This window comes from Pleurodeles waltl, chromosome 5 (genome assembly GCF_031143425.1).
Source record: "Pleurodeles waltl isolate 20211129_DDA chromosome 5, aPleWal1.hap1.20221129, whole genome shotgun sequence".
In the NCBI taxonomy this organism is placed as follows: Eukaryota; Metazoa; Chordata; class Amphibia; order Caudata; family Salamandridae; genus Pleurodeles; species Pleurodeles waltl.
The window spans coordinates 1137941505-1137963660 of NC_090444.1; the positions used below are offsets into that span (position 1 = coordinate 1137941505).

The 22156-nt window shown below is 47.1% G+C and overlaps 1 protein-coding gene across 1 annotated transcript in view; it reads right to left on the bottom strand.

The window, feature by feature from the left end:
* LOC138296319 (amine sulfotransferase-like) overlaps window positions 1-22156 on the bottom strand; it is a 325216-nt gene that overhangs the window by 114544 nt on the left and 188516 nt on the right. The window contains exon 5 of the mRNA XM_069235355.1: window positions 13705-13799. Within this exon, the coding sequence (XP_069091456.1) occupies window positions 13705-13799 (95 nt within the window). The remainder of the gene's footprint in view (window positions 1-13704; window positions 13800-22156) is intronic.

Here is a 22156-nt window from a genome sequence, read left to right on the forward strand (position 1 = left end):
GTCGTAGATCCTTCGTCTTCTTGGGCACGAAAAAAAGAGGAGCTCCAGCTGGGGTAGAAGATGGAGCAATCAAACCACTCTGGAGATTTTCCTGCAGATAGTCCTTGAGTATTCTCTTTTCTGATTCAGTAAGTGAGTACATTCTACCAAAGGGAACTACAGCACCAGGTTCCAATGGAATGGTACAGTCGTACTCTCTGTGCAGTGGTAGCACAGGTCTTGTTGGTTTTTGAAACACATCTGCATAATCCATATAATGACTAGGTACCCCTTCCATAGCATGTATGGAACAACTTACTCCTGGTGCTGTGGGTAACATCTTCTTTGGTGACCAATATGTGCCTGAAGCTTAACAGTGGACTTGACAAAATTGTGAGGAGAGAGAAATAGTTCTGGTTTCCCAGTTAATATATGGGTTATGCCTTGTAAACCAGGGTATGCCTAGGATTATAGTATGGTTAGGTGTGGATAGTAAATCAAAAGAAACATGTTCTTGGTGTTTGCCATAGTGTAAACAAAAAGTAGGCGTAGCATTGATGACAAGACCAGAGGCTAGTAAAGAACCATCAACAGTATGAACTTGTTCTGGGATATCTTTCAATATTTGAGGGATGCTGTGTTCCATAGCCCATTTCTCATCCATATATATTCCACTGGCCCCACAGTCTAATAAGGCAAAAGTTATTTCTTTCTGACCATCAAGCAGCTGTAGGTTGACTGGTAACAAAACCAAAGTTGTAGAATTCTTGTTAGAAGAACTGACAGAAGGTATCGCCGAAAATCCCGTCCCCTCCCTTCTCATAGAGGACGGGAACTGGTGTTTCCCAAGGCTTTTACTTGACGGACAGGGCAAGTACGTAGCAGATGGCCAGCAGCTCCACAATAGAGACATAGGGGGTTATTCTAACTTTGGAGGAGTGTTAATCCGTCCCAAAAGTGACGGTAAAGTGACGGATATACCACCAGCCGTATTACGAGTTCCATATGATATAATGGACTCGTAATACGTCTGGTGGTAAATCCGTCACTTTTCCGTCACTTTTGGGACGGATTAACACCTCCTCCAAAGTTAGAATAACCCCCATAATCCCTTTCAACGCCAATTCTCACGTTCACTTGCCATGAGAGGGCCACGAGCAGCGTCTATTTGCATGGGTTCTTCATCAGTCGTCTCTTTTGAGGCTGATCGAGTGTCTTCTGTACGGTGGACGATTGGACGTGGATTTCCAACATAAGAAGGACCACAATTCTTTCTTCTTTCAAGACGGCGTTCCTTGAGACAATACTCTATGGAAAGTGCTTGATCCATCAATCCACGTAGATCTTCTACTCTGGTTGAATATACTAATTCATCTTTAATTTCCTCTCGTATACTCCTTCGAAACAGAGTTACCAAGGTGCGTTCTACCCATGTTGTCTCTGCTGCTAGTTGTCTAAATCGTGTAATATATTGAAGAACATCCTGGTTACCTTGTTGGATATCGCATAACACTTCTTCTGCAGATGCCTCCAATCCAGGGCGTTCGAACATTTGTTTGAAAGCAGTGAGAAAAGCTGAATAATCAGATAAATTAGGGTCGGCGACGGCTACCAACAGAGTTGCCCATGCCAAAGCAGGACTAGACAAGGCACTGATAAGGTATCCCACCTTTGTCTTATCTTGTGCGAATTGCGTTGGACGAAAAGCAAAATAGACGTTAAGGGCATCAATGAACTCTTGGAGTGTGTTTGGATCTCCTGAGAAACGTGGCATGGTAGCAGAGACAGTGGGAACGTTGGTAGCTCGGGCTGCCAGGGCTTGTCGTAAAGCTGCATTTTCATTACATACTTGTTGTAGTTCCTGGGCTTGCTGTTGAATTGTTAATAACAATGACTAGTTGAATTATGCAGCTGCCGCTGAGTTATCTTCTATGCTGCTCAAAAAGGGCTGGTTAGTTTGGCGCTGCAATCTGTCACGGTAGACTCGTCGCTTAACAGACTTGTCTGCAGGCTGGTCTTGTCGCTTGTAGATCCTGCCTTGGCCAAGATATGGGCTACCCTTTCTGGTAGCCACGATGCTGCTGACAAGGAAACGTCAAGGCAGTCCGTGCCCTCCAAAAGGAGTCCCTGAGGAAAAAAGCTCACATGAGCAGGATCTTTATGGATCACCTCCTTTTGTTACTGAATGAGGTTTTCATGGAACTATACTAGCCATTCTGATGTGGAGAAGCATTGTTCTCTCTCTAGTCAAGGAACTCTTGCATATAGTGTTTCCACAGAGGATCTGTTAAAGTGTGTTTGTGGAAAATGTTGAAACAGCAATTTTTTGCTGGTCAGCACTATTTGACATTTATACTCCTTACAGTAGCTGTATATAGAAATGTAATACAAGTTGTGTTTTGAAAAGCATTGCATACATCTCACTGTATGCAGCAAAATCCAGTATTTTATTTCCTGGTCTGCCTTACACAGTTGATTTTCTCTCTCCTTTTGACAACAATCATCTACCCCATTTCCACTGAATGTACCTGTTTGTAGAGAATTATTTTCCCTACACATGGATTCACACTTCTGGTCTCCTCTTTCAGGTTTTCTTAATAATTGTTGGCTGGTTCATGGACTAAAGGTACCCTACCCAAGTAAGTGATATCTTTCCTATGTGCTCGCCTCACACCTAAGCAGCACTGATTCTTGTTCTTGCTCAATGTAACTTTTATTCTTCCTTCTCTTGAGTGCTTGAAGATTTTTTTACTACCCATTTGATGGTCATTCCTAGCATCAGCATTTACAATAATTGGTTTTGCCACATACCAGATAGATGCCACCATTTGTAATGTTTTGGCTGACAAAATGTATCCATCATTCTTACATTGATTTATTCACTAATGTCTTGGATGGTAAGTTAAACCCTCCCCACTTTCTGACCCAGTCCTTTATGGTCTAAGCATTTTCTTTGCTCTGACTTTTACCTCTCGCTTAGGCCTAATGTTTTTCCAGACACACGGTACCCAATGTAGCCTATAGCCACTAAGGTAAGGTTAGGTTATCCAACTTTAGAAAGGATTTTCTGAACCAAAAGTTAAGCAATTGCCTATACTTTTTTCATCATATGCTACTTCAACTGTCTCCTTCCTCTCCTCATCCTGATGAAGACCCCTGTATGTACCATACCATTTGGGAAAATTGTCCACTAAAATGATTCTGGACCCTTTTTTCCAAATGTTTTTCAGATTACGACGAGACTAGACACTTTTGATCATCTTTACTACTGAATATCTTTAACAGCCAGATCTTCTTTTTGTTTTTCGAGCTCATGCGCTTATCATTTTTTTATTATTCTGCAAGTCCTGAGCAGTGACTGATTACCACAACATATCACTTTAGGACCAGAAATAGGCCCTCATTACAACCCTGGAGGTCGTGTTAAAGCAGCGGTAATACCGCCAACAGGCCGGCGGAAAAAAAATGGAATCACAACCATGGCGGAAACCGGCAACATAGATAGCCACTTTAAAACTCCGACCGCCACAGTGGTACAAACAAACAGCGTGGTGGTCACCGCCAACAGACAGGCGGGAGACAAAGTACCGCCCACCCTATCACAAGATGCCAATCCGCCACCTTTTCCAGGGCGGGATCAACGCAAACAGAAACACGGCGGAAACAGGACATGAAAGGGAAAACACTCACCTCTCCATACCCCACGAGGAACCAGGACTCCATGGAGCCAGAACTCCAGATACTCCCAGCGATAGTCTTCCTGCTCCTCTATCAGGAGCACCAAAGTTGGCGGCGATGACCACAGTGAGTACTGCACCTACAACACAGGGGAGGGGGAGGGAAAAGAGAGTGACACACACACGCAACACCCCCACCCCCACCCTCACCCACAACACCATACAAACAAATACATGCTGCAACATTAAATATACACCCCCGCCCCGGACAAAAGGATTTGATTAGAACGATTGTAATCAATACAAATCCAGTACTAAAAACTCTAAATACAGTATATACAATTATGTACACCAACTACACAAGTCCGAATAATGCACTAAACATTGTCCGTGGCCCACTGGGCCCAAAATGCATGGGCGAGGCTCACACATGACACCAGACTTCAAATGGAGAGAACACTGCAGGTGCATCAGATCAAAATGAAACAGGCACCTCAGGGGGAGGGGGAGGCGGGGCACCTCAGCCTGATGAATGCACAACGCCACTGCTCCACGAGGGTGCTCCATGCCCACTGCTTTATCCTGGGGAGTGCAAAGCCACAGTCTCACAAGTCTTTCCAGTGGGTGGTTTGCCTACTGCTTTATCCTGGGGAGTGCAAAGCCACAGTCTCTCAAGTCTTTCCAGTGGGTGATTTGCCCACTGCTGCATCCTGGGGAGTGCAAAGCCACAGTCTCTCAAGTGGATGCCTTTCTCCACTGGTTCTGGAGGGGGCTTTGTGCCCAGAGTGCTTCATCCTGCCAAGGACAGAGGCAGTGGATGTGATACTCAACTGGTTCTGGAGGGGTCTTTGTGACCAGAGTGCTTCATCCTGCCAAGGACAGAGGTAGTGGATGTAATACTCCAATGAAAGTGGTGCATCATGGAAGCTTTCCAGGCTCCTGGAACTGACCACCAGCGTCGGACGACTGACCACTGGGGATGGCAGCCATGTCTGCGTTGGTGCCACTGGCTCAGGATGTCGCGGGGCCACTGGCTGTGCTTGCGGCGGTGTCAGTCGCGGCTGTGCTGGCGGCGGCCTCTGTGGCATCAGTGCTGGCGGTGCCTCGGTACTGGCAGAGGGCTCTGTGGCAGTGGTGTTGGTAGTGGCTTCTGTGGCATCAGTGCTGGTGGAGGGCTATGTGGTATAGGTGCTGGCGGAGGGCTTTGTGGCATCGGTGCTGGCGGTGGCCTCTGTGGCAGCGGTGCTGGCGGCGGGCTCTGTGGCATCGGTGCTGGCAGAGGGCTCTGTGGCAGCGGTGCTGGCGGAGGGTTCTGTGGCATTGGTGCTGGCAGAGGGCTCTGTGGCGGCGGTGCTGGAGGGCTCTGTAGTGGCGGTCTTCTCCGCCGTACAGTTTGGCGTCGACGTGGACAGAGGGTGTGACACTGGTCCCATTGTCGGTGCCACCATGCCCTTTCCTGACCTGCCCTTCATTTTCTGGCCCTTCCCCACCTTGGACGGTGGCGCTGCTGTCTTGCCACTATCCACTTTTGTTTTCCCTGAGCTCTTGGTGGCAGGGGTTTTGTGCTTCTCCCTCCAGGATGTAGGCAACTTTTGTAGCTTGGCAGGTGGCGGAATGTCCTTGCCCTCGCTCTGAGGCACACTGGCAGCCCTGATGGTTGGCGCACTCCAATAGCCCGCAGTTGCTGGCACGACTGTGCCTGGTGATGTGGTGGCTGAGATGCTGGGTTGGGACCTGGAAAGCCTGGCCCTAGGGGACGGTCGTGGGGGAAGGTGTAGGAAAGAGGTCAACATTAGCCAGGAAAAGTTTTTTAGACACACTGGAATGGGTAGACGGAGGGGGTTTGGGAGTGGAGGAAGGGGTAGTGGTTGTAGGAGGTGTACGTTTGCTGGATTTGGGTGAAGGTGAATGGGTTGTTGGGTTGGTGTGTGCCTGCATTTGTGTACTTTGGAAGGACGGCTCACGGACACACTGGGAGAGGACACTGGGGATGTGTGAATGGTAGTTGGGGTGGTGAGTGCACGTGAGCGGTGTGTGGTGATGCCGTGCTGGTGATGGAGGAAGTGGCTGAAGATGTAGTGCATGCAGGTGTGAGTGGAGACAGGGAGGGAGGAGGACGATGTGGAGGAGGGGGACACAGTGGAGGCAGTGGATGTTGTTATGTGTGCATGGGTATGATGCTTGTGTGAGTGCCTGTGGGATGTGTGGTGCTTATGTTTGCCTGAGCCACCCTTGTGTTTTGAGGTGTGTGCATGCTGGTCTGATGGTGTGCTTGGGATAGGCTGAGGTACAGGGGATTGGGTCTGGGTGGAGGAAGTTGGAGGGGTGAGGCTGGACACAGTGACAATGGCTGCCATCAGTGCTGAGGCCAGAGCCTGAAATGCTCTCTGTTGGGTTGCCTAGCCAGAATGAATGCCCTCCAGGTATGCATTTGTTTGTTGCAAATGACTCTCGACACCCTGGATGGCATTCACAATGGCAGATTGCCCAACAGTGAGGGATCTCAGGAGGTCAATAGCCTCCTCACTGAGGGCAGCAGGGCTGACTGGGGCAGGGCCTGAGGTGCCTGGGGCGAAGGAGATGCCCACCCTCCTGGGTGACTGGGCACGGGACACACGTTGAGGGGCTGCTGGGAGGGCAGTGCTGGTGGGGGGGGTGGCGGCTGTACCTGTTGATGCGGGGGGCACAGAGGGACCCACCACCATCAGAGGAGGAGTCACTGTCGCTGGTGTCACCTCCTGTCCCCTCTGTGGAGCTCCCCTCGCCCTCCGTCCCACTGGTGGCTTCAGACTCCGTTGTCTCGCCCTCCAGGGCCAAGTGGGATGCAGCTCCCTCCTGCTCCGGTGCCACAGCTCCTCCGCCTGATGATGCTATTGCACACAAGAACAGGGAGACCACAAAAAGGTTGGGTGAGACAGAAGAAAGACATGTTCAGTGCATGCAATACCACTACTGTTGGCGGGCACTACAGACACAGCAGCCCTCTGCACTACGCCATGCACCTATAGTTCCAAGATTATTCACAGGGCCTTGGGGTACAAGGCCTATGCCCGATTGCTGCACACATGGAAGTAACTGGAGCCTGACTAGGTGTAGATGGCTCTTAGCACCAGTGGGGTTGGGGTGCCACATATCCTGCCTCACAAAGGGACCTTGCCTACAAAGCTTGCCCTGGCCTAGGGGAACCCACTGCCCACCTCCCCCACCCAGACACCTCGTAATGCGCGCAGAGACAGATAGATGTGAATGTACTCACCCCCTTGTGGCTGCTGTGATGCCCTCAAGCGCCTATCCAACTCTGGATACGCCACGCCAGGATCCGGAACATCAGGGGGGTCATGGTGCGACAGGCACCCCTCCCACATTGGGAGGCCATCCCCAGCTGGGCCTCTGCCGTGTTCTTGCTCCAGCGGCGAATGTCCTCCCATCTCTTCCGGCAGTGGGTGCTCCGTCTGTGGTAGACCTCCAGGGTCCGGACGTCCTTGGCGATGGCACGCCAAATATCCTTCTTCTGGTCGGTGCTGACCTACAGGTATAGTACAGGGGAAAACAAAAAACTTTAACCGTCCGGACCGTCACAGTAATTGGCCCACGTTCCCACCCTTGCCCTGACGCACATACACTCACCGTCCACTCATGCAGGGCTCAGTCCCCCCCGTATCTTCCGTCCACACCACTCCAAGCAGGCATTGCCCATACAGCATGCTCACAGTGTATTCACCTGTTTGTCTGGAGGACCGTAGAGTAGCGTGTGCTGGGGGAGGACCCCATCCACTAACTTCTCCAACTCCTCCGAAGTGAAGGCAGGGTCCCTTTCCCCAGACCCATGAGCCATCGTCGCTTCCAGACTGAGGTCACAGCAGCACTTGCAGTGTAGGTCCTCTCCTGTCGAAGGTCAGGTATCAAGTGAGTGAACAGACAGAAAATGGCGGTCACGTCCATGGTGGTGCGTACCATCACCTCCGGCGTACATCGTTATTGGCTCCTGGGACCCATAGGGTCCAATGTTAACCAATGCAGGATTGCGCCGCGGTCAGCGACCGCCTACCGTGCCGGTGTAGAACGCCAGCGCAGTTACCTCATATCCCCTTGTCCCACCTTACAGGTCAGGCAGGTGCCATTTCAGGGGGCCACATGGCATTATTAATAACTGTGTCACACCTATCTAGGCCTTGCATACACACAGTAACAGGCACATTGCGGATTGACAAATGTGTGCAAAAGACATTTTGTAATACCTCAGTGTTGGCTGATTTTCTGATCACTGTTCCCGTTCATAGGGCACGTCCGCTGGGGCAGGTGATGAGATGGCGGCATCCTCCGGGGTACAGACCACTGGTGGACCTGTCGACAATGGAAGAGAAACACGTAATAGTCACCTACAGACTTGATCGTGCAACAATCCATGAACTGTGTGCCCAGTTGGAGCCAGACCTGATGTCAGCAATCCGCCATCCCACAGGGATACCCCCTCTAGTGCAGGTCCTGTCAGTACTCCATTTCCTGGCAAGTGGGTCTTTTCAAACTACAGTGGCCACTGCATCAGGGATGTCCCAGCCACTGTTCTCAAACGTGTTGTCCAGAGTGTTGTATGCCCTGCTGAAACACATGCAAAGCTACATCGTGTTCCCTCAGATGGAGGATTTGCCTACAGTGAAAGATGACTTCTATGCCCTGGGACATATCCCCAACATCATTGGTGCCATTGATGGGACACATGTGGCCTTGGTCCCCCCGCAGGAGTGAAAAGGTGTACAGAAACCAGAAGAGCTACCATTATATGAATGTGCAGATGGTGTGTTTGGCCGACCAGTACATCTCCCATGTGAATGCCAAGTTTCCTGGCTCAGTGCATGACGCTTACATTCTGAGGAATAGCAGCATCCCTTATGTGATGGGGCAACTCCAGAGGCACCGTGTGTGGCGATTAGGTGAGGACAAGGATCCTATACCCTGTGAATAGTTATCTGGGTCTGGGGTTGTCCCTACGGGTTAGTGTGTGTCTTACAGTTGTCCCTCTACATTTGCAGGTGACTCTGGGTACCCCAACCTGTCATGGCTACTGACCCCAGTGAGAAATCCCAGGACAAGGGCAGAGGAACGCTACAATGAGGCACATGGGAGAACTAGGAGGGTGATCGAAAGGACCTTCGGCCTCCTGAAGGCCAGGTTCCAGTGCCTCCATATGACAGGTGGTTCTCTCTACTACTCACCAAAGAAGGTGTGCCAGATCATTGTGGCCTGCTATATGCTGCACAACCCGGCTTTGCGACGACAGGTGCTTTTTCTGCAGGAGGATGGTCCAGCTGGAGGTCTTGTGGCAGCTGTGAAGCCTGTGGACAGTGAAGAAGAGCAGGCAGAAGAAGAGGATATTGACAACAGAAACAACGTTATCCAGCAATACTGCCAGTGAGACACAGGTAAGAAGATATCACTGCCTCACACATCTCATACAATTGTTTGACCCATCATAAGTCTGTCACTTTCACCCAGTGTATTGACCCTGACTTGTCACTTTGCCTTTCCATTTCACAGATGTGGGTCCCACTGTTGTGACCTCTGCTATATTACCTCATGGACTAGAGCTGTGTTACATCGGTATGTTGACAATAAAATTTACATTGCTATATTCCATAGTTTTTGCAAATACACATTTGTGAAAGCACAGACTGACTCCAGATTGTTTTGTGATTCAAGGGTGTTTATTTATGTGGAAATAAGTGGGGGGGGGTTGTGAAATGGGAAGGGAGAGTCCAGTCTATTTGTTTCACAGGTGCATTGTCCAAAGGGGCCTGGGAAGTGGAGCCAGGGCAGTTTAAGGCTGGACAGGGTGACAAAGTGGGACAGAAGGATGACATTCAGGGGGGTCTCATTTCCTGGCGGGGGTCTTGGCATTGTTCTCTGTCTTGTTCCTGGATCTCAGGGACCGTTTGTGGGGTGGCTCTCCATTTGTAGGGGCTGGAGTGCTGGTGTCAGGGGCCCCTTATTGTGCCACAGTGTCCCACCTGGTGTTCACAAGGTCCTGCAGCACCCCTGCAATGGTGACCAGGGTGGTGTTAGTGGACTTGAGTTCCTCCCTGATCCCCAGATAGTGTTCCTCCTGCAGCCTCTGGGTCTCCTGAAAGTTGGCCAGTACCGTTGCCATGGTCTCCTGGGAATGATGGTACGCTCCCATGATGTTGGAGAGGGCTTCGTGGAGAGTGGGTTCCCTGGGCCTATCCTCCCCCTGTCACATAACAGTCCTCCCAGTTCCCCTGTTTTCCTGTTCCTCTGTCCCCTGAACTGTGTGCCCACTGCCACTGCCCCCAGGTCCCTACTGTTCTTGGGGTGGTCGGTTTGCCTGGGTTCCCTGTAGTGGAGGACACACTGCTGCTTGACGTGTCCTAGGGACAGAGGGATGGGCCCACTGGGTGGGTGCTGTGCTGGTGTTTCCTGAGGGGGGAGGCTCTGTGGTGGCATGTGCCAGTGTCAGGGGAACCGACTGTCCCGAGGTCCCAGATGGGCCGGGCTGGTCATCTTGATCCAGTTGGACAGAGCTGCTGTCATCACTGTGGGCCTCTTCTGTGGGGGGAGTGGACATGTCTGGAACCTCTTCTCTGGTTACATTGGGTAGGGGTCCTGCAGGGGTGTAAAGGCATGATTATTTCATCTGTGTGTGCCATGGTGTGCAATGGGTGAGTGACCCTGTACTCAGTGCTTGCATTCTTGTCTCGGACCTTGTGTGATAATTGGTTTGGGGTCTGTGTGGCTATCTGGTGTGGCCATGTTTTGGTGATGGGTGTCCATGTTTAGGTGTTGCATGCAGGGCTTGGTGTTGGGATGGGTGGGTTGTGTTAGTGGGATATTTGTGAGGTATTGTAGTGATGGGGTGAGGGTGGGGGTATGTGATAGCATGCGGGTAGGGTGGGGGATGTAATAGTTAAGATTTGACTTACCAGAGTCCATTCCTCCAGCTACTCCTGCGAGGCCCTCAGGATGCAGTATAGCCAAGACTTGCTCCTCCCATGCTGTTAGTTGTGGGGGAGGAGGTGGGGGTCCGCCGCCAGTCCTCTGTATTGCAATCTGGTGTCTTGAGACCACGGAACGCACCTTCCCCCGTAGGTCATTCTGTAGTGTAGCCATTTTTAATATAGCTTCATGCACGTTAGTTTAACATACTAGGCCGCTATGCACTTTGCCCTAGATACATTTTATTCAGCCTTGCAATATTATTTTACAATAACCAGTTTTACGGTCTTGTTTTAATTTCCTCCTATCACACTGTTTAGATTAGTTCAGCACTGTGTTCTCAAATAATGCATTCTTGATCGCCCTGTGCTTCAGTCAAGGCTACAGTCTGGTATATTGCCGGTAAACATGGTAGAAGTTTAGTCTCCAGTCTTTGTAGAAAATACACATCCTTACGTAGGGACATTTTCTTAGAACAGCTGCGTGTTAGTTATAAAAACGCTTCCTAGTCCTAGTACACGTCAGAGGGAGATTCCGACCAGGAACCTACAACTAGATGCTGACTGCCCTGTTGCAGATGCTGATGCAGATTACAGGCCTTTGCTCAGGTATGAGGGTTGATGTCCTCCCAGGGCAACCTGAACGGAAGGCTTAGAGCTTCACATGCTGTGCTCAGAATATAACTTAGAGAGAACATAGGGGGTGATTCTGACATTGACGGGCGGCGGAGGCCGCCCGCCAATGTTCCCCCGTCAAAATACCGCTCCGCGGTCACAAGACCGCGGAGGGTATTTTGAGATTTGCCCTGGGCTGGCGGGCGGCCGCCAAAAGGCCGCGCGCCAGCCCAGGGCAAATCTACCTTCCCACGAGGACGCCGGCTCCGAATGGAGCCGGCATAGTGGGAAGGTGCGACGGGTGCTTGCACCCGTCGCGTATTTCAGTGTCTGCAAAGCAGACACTGAAATACCTTGCGGGGCCCTCTTACGGGGGCCCCTGCAGTGCCCATGCCATTGGCATGGGCACTGCAGGGGCCCCCTGGGGCCCCGCGGCACCCCCTACCGCCATCCTGTTCCTGGCGGGAGACCCGCCAGGAACAGGATGGCGGTAGGGGGTGTCAGAATCCCCATGGCGGCGGAGCGCGCTCCGCCGCCATGGAGGATTCCCCCGAGCAGCGGAAAGTCGGCGGGGGACCGCCGACTTTCCGCTTCTGACCGCAGCTGAACCGCCACGGTCAGAATGCTCGTGGGAGCACCGCCAGCCTGTTGGCGGTGCTCCCGTGGTCGGTGGCCCTGGCTGCCACCGGCCGCCAGGGTCAGAATGACACCCATAATCTAGTTGCACTATGATAGCCTTATTCTTGGGCTTCACTCTCATCGTTACTATTTCAATCCTACTGTGTTGTGTAGTTCTGGTTATTGCAGCTCACGCTTTGCTATCTAAAATGCAGTTGTTTTATTAAACCAATCTTTAAAACTTAAACTGCCTTTGTCATTTCTAGATGAGACCGTACTGTGTATGAGAGAACCGGTTGTGACCTGAGTGACCACGACTTCCCTTGGAAGTGCTAAGATGTCATGCGCTCGGCTGCCCAATTGTCTCTTCCCTTTGGGAGAGATGAGGCACTGCTAGTTAGCCGGAGCAAAACCCGGATTAGAGTGACAAAGGTCCTTCAATGTGGGTCAGACTTAGTCCCCCACACTGTGAACGATCTTGCCGCTCAAAATCCAGTAGTCTCATTAGGATAATGAGAGCCTACGTGACAGTTCCACCTCTTCCTGATGTAATCCCGTGTTCTTGGATGTTCCCACTGCATTGACCCTGTTGATGATTCTGCGCCATAGCTCCATCTTCCTTTCAATGGACTTCTGCTACACCTGTGAACCGAATAGCTGTGGCTCTACCCAGACGATTTCCTCCACCATGACCCTGAGCTCCTCCTCAGAGAACCTGGGGTGTTGTTGAGGTGCCATGATGTGGTGTGGGTGATGTGTGAGGTGGTGTGTGTTGTGATGTGTGAGGGGATGTGTTTGTATGTGTTGTCTGAGGTGCGTGGATGTTGTGTGGGTGATGGTGTTGTGTGCCTGTGGATGGGAGTGTTGTTTCTGGTGTGTCTCTCTCTGGCCCTCGGTTGAATTTCTGGTAGTAAGGGTTTGTGGGTGATGTGGGTGTGTGTTTTATATTGTATTGGGTGTGTGGGAGTGGTGTGTGTATGTGTATCAGGTGTGTGTATTTTCGATTTGTCCAAAGTGGTTGTGTTTTGTAAAAGTGTGTGTATTTTGAGTGCGGTAGTGTGTACTGCCAATGGAATACCGCGGTTGAAAGACCGCCACGTGGATTCGTGGGTCGTGATGGTGTGGGCGTATTCCTGTTTGCGTGACGGTTTCGGTTTTGTTATCGCCAGTTTATCACTGACCTTTGGTGTGGCGGACTTGTGTGGGTGTCTAGATTTTGGTGGATCTCACGCTGTGGGTCGTAATAGCTGTAGCGGAACTCCGCCGCCGCGGTGTGTTGGCAGTCCTCTGCATGGCGGTAAGCGGGATTTACTGCCAGGGTTGTAATGAGGGCCATATTGTTTAACAATATGTTATACCCAAATAATTAGATAAACAGATATATTCTGAATTAAGTAAATGTCCAGTGAAACTTGTTATTGCAAATTGTGTCATATTTTCTGAGAGATGCCAAGTTGTTTTCCGCATATCTCAGATAGCGACCTATTATTTGCCCCTCAGTACATTGTACAAAACAAATAACTGTAATTAAACAAAACAGCAGGGTCAGTTGTTTCTTATCAACTTAATTCCTCACCAAGCCCTAATAAAAAAGCCTACAATTTTGCCATTCCATCTTCAGCTTAGTTCTTCTATTAGGAATATTTTCCATGATTGGCACCAAACCTAAAAAAGCACTAAAACAGCATTAAAGTCAAGTCTTATTCTAAGCATGCATTTCACTTCTACCTGAAGAAACAAATGAAAAACAAGGTGCTGACCAAGTAAGATCCTGGAAATGCACGTTGACACAGTACCAATATAAAGGTCTGGGGAGCTTTACTTTCATCTTTTTCTTATTCGCTAAAAACACAAACATTTATTCTTACCAGAATCAACTCTTCATAGGTAATGAAGAGAAAATTGAAATCTTCCCTGTTGGAATACCAGCCGCAGACATGATCGAACCAGGTCCCAGCAAACACTGCACACAAAGTTGAATAAGATTAATATGTTTCAATGGTAGAGAATCATTGATTATTATTAAGACAGAAGACACAGGGCGCTATTATGCAAATATATGCAAAAGGCATTAGGCACCTGGATTTGTGGAATACCTCCTCATTACTTGCATTCATTGACTTCAAATAGAGGTCTAGGTAGCATGCGTCTCTGTGAAATTGTTGGGGCTGTTCTATAGTTGATGTCCGTGCAAACTGCAGAAATCTCTGCACACATAGGTATATATTTTAGTAGTAAATGTGGAAGGGATGCAGGAGTGGCTGGAAAATGGGGTACTACTTACCTACTATCTATTACCTACTACTAAATGGGAAGCTTTAAAGAAGGAGTATGGAGGGGTGTAGGAAAGGTTAAGAGGGTGTTAAGGAGGGACATGCACCACCCACAAAAGAGTAAACACATTGCTATTCAAAAACTGCATCTCTATAGTTACTTCAGCCAAAAAGGACACAAAACAGCCATAATTGTACTTCAGCTCAGACCTGTAGTAAGTCGAGGTACATTTGGCCACCCACTGGTTCAGCTACATCCTTCCGTAGAAAATAATGGGAAACTAAAAAACTAAAAATAACAGCCTTTACAGACTCATTTTATATTTAATTAACTTATTTTAACTTAAAAAATAATGTTATGTTTTAAAAAAAACTATATATATATATATATATATATATATATATATATACGAATTTGGCGTGGTCGCTCCCCGCCAGATCACTGGTGGTGCAAGATGTTCACCCATGTAAGGGCTGCGCGGGGAGGGTTCCTGGCATGCGCAGGCCGAGAACTGTGCATAAGGAGCCTGGTGCAGAAGGAACCATGCAGAGTGGGTGGTGACCTGGAGTAGGCCTCATGAGATGGGTGCCCACAGAGGAGGGATTGTCAGTGTGCTTGCTGTCTTTTCACTGTAGGGACACTGCATTCAATGTCAATAGGAAAGAGTGGCCTAGGGCATAAATCAGGCCCCCTAGGGCCCACAGAGACCAGAGTCGCACCAATGTACACTGTAACCTGTATGAAAAGAATGATGCTGTAGGTTACAAAAGCACAGTAGTACCACTTATGGGTCATCCAGGAATGTCATCTTTCTCTGGGTCAGCTCAGGATTAGGGTCAATTACTGCTCTTTCCAGCTGCCTGAGCAGGGCCTTCCATCAATCAGCCAGCTGTCAGCCCCTGCCAGGAAATGGGTGGACAAGCCCTGAAAGGAATGTTAGGAAGGAGGGGCTGAGTTTCAGAGCACATGTGGCCCAAGCTCCTGGAAGACGCCATTCTTGAGCTATCCCAGAAGACTGTGCAGGAAGGAGGGGACAGGGGCAAGGAAGTGATGTGGCACATCTGAGTTGGTCAGAGGTGCAGGTCTGCTAGACACTTCTGCTCTCACTTAAAAGGTCCTGTACAGGGGAGAGCTCTCTCACTTGGCTGTGCTTCACTGCTGGACACTGAGCCTGCAGAAGGGTGTCATGGACAACTGGAAAGAAGAACCCCCTGACTACCCTCTGGGGCAGGGATTCTGCCCCTCAAGGACTTCAGGCCCAGTGAGGCGCAGGCGAGGGCTAGATAAGCTGGGCCCCTTACTCCCCCTGAGGACTAGCTGGGGGAAAGACTAGACTGGCGCAAGGAGAGTGCGCTGCCCAGAAGGAAAGGAGGGCACCGATAGGAAATTCTGGCGCAGGGAGTCAGTGTGATTGCCCCCCTATCATCTGGGACTCTTCCAGGCCAGGAGGCCTAAGGAGAGTGCTCCTGATCGAGAGGGCTCATCATCAGGAATGAAATGACACCAAAGCCATCTAAATCGGCCCTTGGGGGCACGAGTTATCCAAAGGCGAAGGTCTGTGACCTTTGACCTACTGCTGAGCCAGCGGCGAAGCACGTGGGGCTCCGCCGCTGCTCTGGTCGATGCCTCTGGTGTGGGCCCGGGCCTGGGGACTGCCGTAAACCGAAGTAAACCAGAGGGCCGCCGTCACGACCCCCGTGAAGACAAGCAGAGAGGCCCGGACCCCATCCCAGGACCCAGCCACGAAGAAAAGCCATGGACTGCTCAGCGCTACAATGAGGTGTTTGGTTCCCAGTGGTGGTCGTCTGCGGACCCATTACTTGTGCAGACCACACAATTAATGACCCACCTATATATATATATATATATATATATATATATATATATATATATATATATATATATATATATATATATATATATTAATAATAAATAATTTATTATAACATATTTTAATACATTTTTATTACCTTTAATAAATGTGTGACTCTTTTTCAAACAATAATTAAAGCAATTAAAATTAATATTGTGATTAACTATTATTAATTCTTACCAAATAGCAAGTAAATAGGAATTTTATTTGTCCTAAATTTAAAACAAATATGTTACATTAATTCATATTTATCTTAAAAATATTTTACTAATACACATTATTAAACTTTTAACATGTTTCTCTATACTTCACCATAGAGATATCTCCGCCACAGTGGCAGAGATCTCCACCTATGTGTGAAAGGTAACAAGAAGTAACTTTACATTTGGAAGTTAGGCTCCACCCCCCAAATTCAGGCGTACAGACATGTAAGCCTTCACTTTGAAGTAAATTTACACTCCTAAATGGTGAATACCCTAAAGTAGCACATTTACTACAAAATGTAAGAGTAAACTATTTCCCCAAAGAGGGCAAGTTATTTGGTGTAAAGGGAAGCCTTATGCATTCACTCACAGTCCATAGCTATTCCCGCTATGATGTTGAACACAAAGGTTTTAGTAAGGCGATAATTATTCTTTGCCCTTTTGCAAACTTCAATTTAGGCTCATGAAATACACAACCAATTAGGCAATTGGTGACCAATTAAAAAAAAAAATTCACAAAACCTTGTATTGGGCCTTGGATTAGATTACTCCTACAGAAAGTATTGTCTGGCTTAACTTTATTCAAATGAAACTGTATCAGTAAAAGTTAAAGAGCATCAACTGAAGCAGAGAGAGAACTTGCTCATATATTATCTGCATAGATTTCACTCTAGGCTCCTTCTGTGATAGAAAATGCTCTAGCAATGTTCTAGTACTCCGGTTTTCTTATGGGATTCACCCTCTAACTTGCAAGAGTGTGTGGCTCATCGTTATGGGATGGAGAATAATTAACACTTCCTTCAGATGGGCTTTTTGAAGTGGGCATTAATCCGCTTAGGAGCCACATGGGACTAGTGAACACCATCCACATTGGGGCAAGCGTGCACATGGGTAGTATTTGTCTATGTGGCTTAGTGTGCATGTGCTTCCCACATCTGTCTTCTGAAGGTAATGTATGGGCTGATAGCTGGGTAGGTACTATACAGTTCTACTCTCACCCCTACTACAGCTTTTAGGAACTCCTGAAAAGTTAAGAATCCTATTGAACTCTTCCCACCAGGCTACAGTATGTATAACTCTTTTCTATACCCACACTACTGCAATTCAATAGCACAGTGTTCTAGGAAAACCAACCAACAGAATACTACACATTCTATCTTGTGTGCCCTCTATTTCCTTTAATCACAGGTACAAAATTATGAAAGGAAATTATTGACTATATTATCTACATAGCAACAATTAATACTCTTTCCTGTATACTAGAAATTGCATGTACTCAATTGGTATGCCATCTCTAGTATACAACTAATTGCAACCCTTACATCTAGCACTACAACTGTCTCTGTGTCCTGAGAAATAGCATGCTACTTACCTAAAAAGTACTTCAAAGCATCTTCAGGGGTATTAGGTGCTATATAAATCTACAACACAATGTTTAAAACATCCTTCCATAGTAAAAGGTTGATCTGCAAACACACACACTGACAGTGTACACTTCCATGTGAGACTGCTGCAGAATAGTAATATAGTGCATGGTACAGTTGGTGTGTGTGTTTACATAAGCACAAACGAACCCCTGCTTAAAAAAGGTCAGGCCCCTGGGTCCACAAACTATTAATGAGTGGAAAATAAACTGAGAGTGTGTATAGTAGTTCCCATCACCATCAACCAATAGTAGGTGTTTTGCTTTGTCCATTACAAGCCTATTACTATAATTAGTCCATATTATCTTTGATAACTTAACTCTCTCATGTACAGTTTTCTGCATTCTTAAAAAATGTTTCAAATGAACAAAGTATGAACAATGTTCTGCAACCCATTTCAGAAACACAATACATCATTTGGCGTTCTTTCTACATCTCATCTCATCCAAACAAGTCATATAATTTATTTTTCTATTTTTAAAAACTCTTTTTACTGTTTTATCACCATGAATATGATGCTCAGCACAGCACAACATTACATCTGTTCTCTAGTAGTAGATTGTTTGATGAATTGTGTTGGTCCTCAAAGTGGATCCCATTACCCCTTTAGGGATCAGTAGCACTGAATTACAGTGCATTCCCACCCTGAGTAGTCTAAAGTGTCAATTTCCAATTTTCTTCTAACTGAATTTGGACTCTGGATCATTTTAACTTTCTAAACTCTACTGCACCAATATTAAGCTGTGGAAATATTTCAACTATATTAAAAAGAAACGTGTGAAATCGCTCGGACAGAGCTAGCAGTCTTGCCTTAATTCCAATCAATTAGCCTTTTCTAAGGTTCCCAGATCCTGTTCCCATTTGATGCAGAGCTGTATCAGTGCCAAAGGATCTGCCTGTCTGTGTCTCCATGGTGAACTTTGGTTCGAGCTGAGTGAATTTTGCGACTGTAATCAATTTGTCTTTGTATGCCTCAAGCTTAACTGTAGGAATTGGTAAACGTGTGATTTCTCCAAAGAACAATATATTGTAAGTTGCTTAAAAGATTTTATATGGTTCCCTATCCAGAAATTTCCCTATTTGTATCTACTGATTAAGTCCAAGGGACAGAAGCCCTCTAGGCATGACACCAATTGTAGCTATGTGTTGTACCAAAGCGGGGTCTCACAGAGATATAGCAAGATAAAGAGAATGAGCAATTTGAGGAGAGAGATAATCGAGCAAGAGATCAGTGAGGTTCAGGAAGTCAGGTAGGTAGAAAGGAAAAGAGTGGTGAGTTAGTGATAAGTAGAGGGAATCAGAAAGAGGTGGAGATAAAGAAACAGAGGAGAAGGAGAAAGGGAGAAGAAGGAAGAGAGGGGAACCAGAGAGAGAGGGAGAGAGAGCTTCTGTCCTGGAAGGTGGGGCATTGGGCAATCGCTCATTTGCATATGCCTTAAAATGTCGCAATTCCAATTTGTGATTCGGTAACAAGTTACTGAATTGCAAATTGGACTTCATGCATACCAAAATGCATTTTTGCAATCGCAATTGGCCCATTGATGTATGGTTTTTCTAAAGTGAGGATAGTCATGACTGTAGCAAGTGTGAGCCGGATCATCTGTTACATTCAGCCGAGTGAAAATGTTTTTGAATTGGATTGTGACAGTAGAAGTTCGAATTTTAAGAGATTTTGCATGTACATTGGTGAAGTGCGTTGCTGCGGGTCGAGGGCGCTGGGTGGTTCTTTTCAATTGCACCTGGATTAAAAAATCTGTATTTTAATGTGCCTGGTTAGAACATTTTCTTCGAAAGTTGATGCCTCATGCAACCAGGCATGGGTGGCACCCACAGCTGCTGGCTGCAATCAGTCATACAGAAATATGTGCAGACGGGATGAAAAAAATGAGGGCTCTCTAAAAGGAACATGTAAAATTAATTTCTGTGATTCTCTTAGTGTGCCACCCAGCATGTATTTTGGTTTCTCTCTAAGATGTTATTGCATCCAAAAATATAACATAACAACTGACTTACATCTAAAACTTGTCAGTCCTATTGGCTTTGTCAATGGTTGTTATCTGGTTAAGATAAATGAGTAACAACAATGATTTCTTATAAATAATTAGCACTGTAAATGTTCAATTCTGAATTTGTGAGACTATGAATTAAATATCATTGAGGCCTGTGGAAGGAGTATGGCCTTCACTTATGTGTGCTTTACGTTAGAAATGTATACCCTTTTTCTCTGCACATCTCATCCATCTGCATGTTTTCCATCTCCTCTCTTTCCTCTTCAGCACCCTCATTTCACTGTCGCCTGAATACACTTCCTTGCATCTCCCTCATTTTACCATCTCAAACATACACTGCATTCATACACATTTGAGCACTTTATTTCATTTTGCCTTCTAAATATTTTGACCTCTTTGCATAAGCTTCGCACACATTTACACTGAATTTCAACTGCTGCTAGAATACATGACCATTGTTCTGTGTGCTCTGCAGAAGCGCCAACATACTAACAGGCACTTTGCTTTGCCTTCAGCCTCAGCACCAGAGCTCTCAATCAAAGCCCCTCATAAACACCTCACACAAGTCAAAGTATGCACTATGCAAGAGCAATAAGATTCACGAAAAGAAATACCGAAACAGAGCATGATGAAACAGCTAACTCTCTTGGCGAATACAACATTAAGTAAAACGTGAAAAAAGGGAGGAACTAAATCACTGACACACATTACCTTAATGTTTTTAACATTCATTGTTCGTAAATCAATCCATGTTTTTGGCATTGATGTTAAGGGCATGAAGATAGGGCCAGTTTTAACCCATACAGCAGATAACTGCCTTTCCTGTAAGCACATATGTCTCGCTTTGAGCTTGACTTGGATATGTGGATAAACTCTGCAAGGGAAATCAGAACTCATCCTTTAGAACAATTTAGAGGAGGAACAAATACAGCAGCTCCGCTTCTGAAGGGGCCAGGATCTGCAGCCAGAGCCTGGGGTGTCAAAGTGGGGGAGGTTAAGGTGACAAGGGGCCTCAGTACATTATATATAACCCAAGATTAGCATTATAACATTTACCATTACAGAGGACAAGGCACTAAACCAGACGTGCTTGCATTCACTCCCATTGCGTGACGAATGGGAAAGGGTGGGATCGATGCCTATGAATGACAGATGCCTGCCCGCACGCAGGGATGAAGACTTCAATGCCTGGAACCGTTACGCTAAAAGCATCATTGGCCTATAGTGGATACCACCGTAGACCACAATGGAAATGAAGGGCTGTAGAAAGCTAATCCCTGCATCATGCGTCACAGTGCAGAGAGGTTGATTTACAGCCTGGCTCCATCTCCTACTTCAAAGCGAGGCAGGGGAGGCAGCCTGGGACAGACAGACCAGAGTTGAATACATTGATCTGTTACAATAGAGATACAATCGTATCTCTAAACAAATGGATCTATTTAATATATTTTTTAATGTTGATAGGCAGGAATTTCAGAGGAGGGGCGCAGCCCCTGAGCCCTAGAGGAGAAACCACCCCTGCTATTCACTGCTCATCTCTTCCCAATCAGTCCTCTCTACAAGCCACACTTTTACAAAAAAGCACACACACAGGGTGTGCGTTCCTCGCCACTCTGAAGATAGAAGAATGTACAAACGTGATTTGACTTCTCTAGGCTTCACTTCAAAAATAACATGTTTACCACAATATGACTGAAGAGCTCCTTTGAACCTCAGGCTAAACATCCAACTCTTCCTACTTATGCCACTCTATAATCCCACACTTTAAAAGCCATGCACAGCAAATCGAGTAGCCTCATTCTCGATCATGGTGAATTGCTTCAGTGTCTTGTGAGGGAGGAACTGTAGATATGCTACAATATAATGAAACAGGCATTGGCAATGCCAATAGGCATAGCTTATGAATGAACTGTTAAGCCAGACTTAAAAAGCCATGTAGTTTAATAATTGACCTTCTTCCATCTGTACTGCTATCAGAGAAGATCATTATAAATTATTTATCTAGTTATCTAAGCCACTTTAATAGCATTCCAGTGTCATGTGCGTGTCCCTGAAAGTTCAACCTCAGACAGCTGGATAAATAAATATAATCAAAACTGTGTGGAGGTGTAATGCTATGTGTATCTAACCACTGACTCTATCTTCACCACCATTTTGTGGCCAGCTTCAGTTGTTGTCACTGAGGCACAGGGTTTTTCCACACAAAGCTTGTTTTCCACACAGAAAGAGTTGTTTGCTTTTCTCACCAGAAAAGGGTCATACTGTGCTGGAACATATCATGGGGGATGCGTATGCGATACAGGAGTACAAGGCTGAGCATGTTTTCATCAGAGGATGGGACAGCTCTGTCTCAGGAATACGCATTGGGGCCTGGCCAGTTCTTTTGTATGTTTTCAACACAGGGCAAGTACAGCCAGCGTTTGATTTCATAACAGAGGGGAGGGTGTTTTAGAATGCTCTCCTAGCTTGTTTAAGGAAAAAAAGACAGGGAGACTTGGCGCTAAGACAGTAATTCACCTGTGGTGCGGATGGACTGC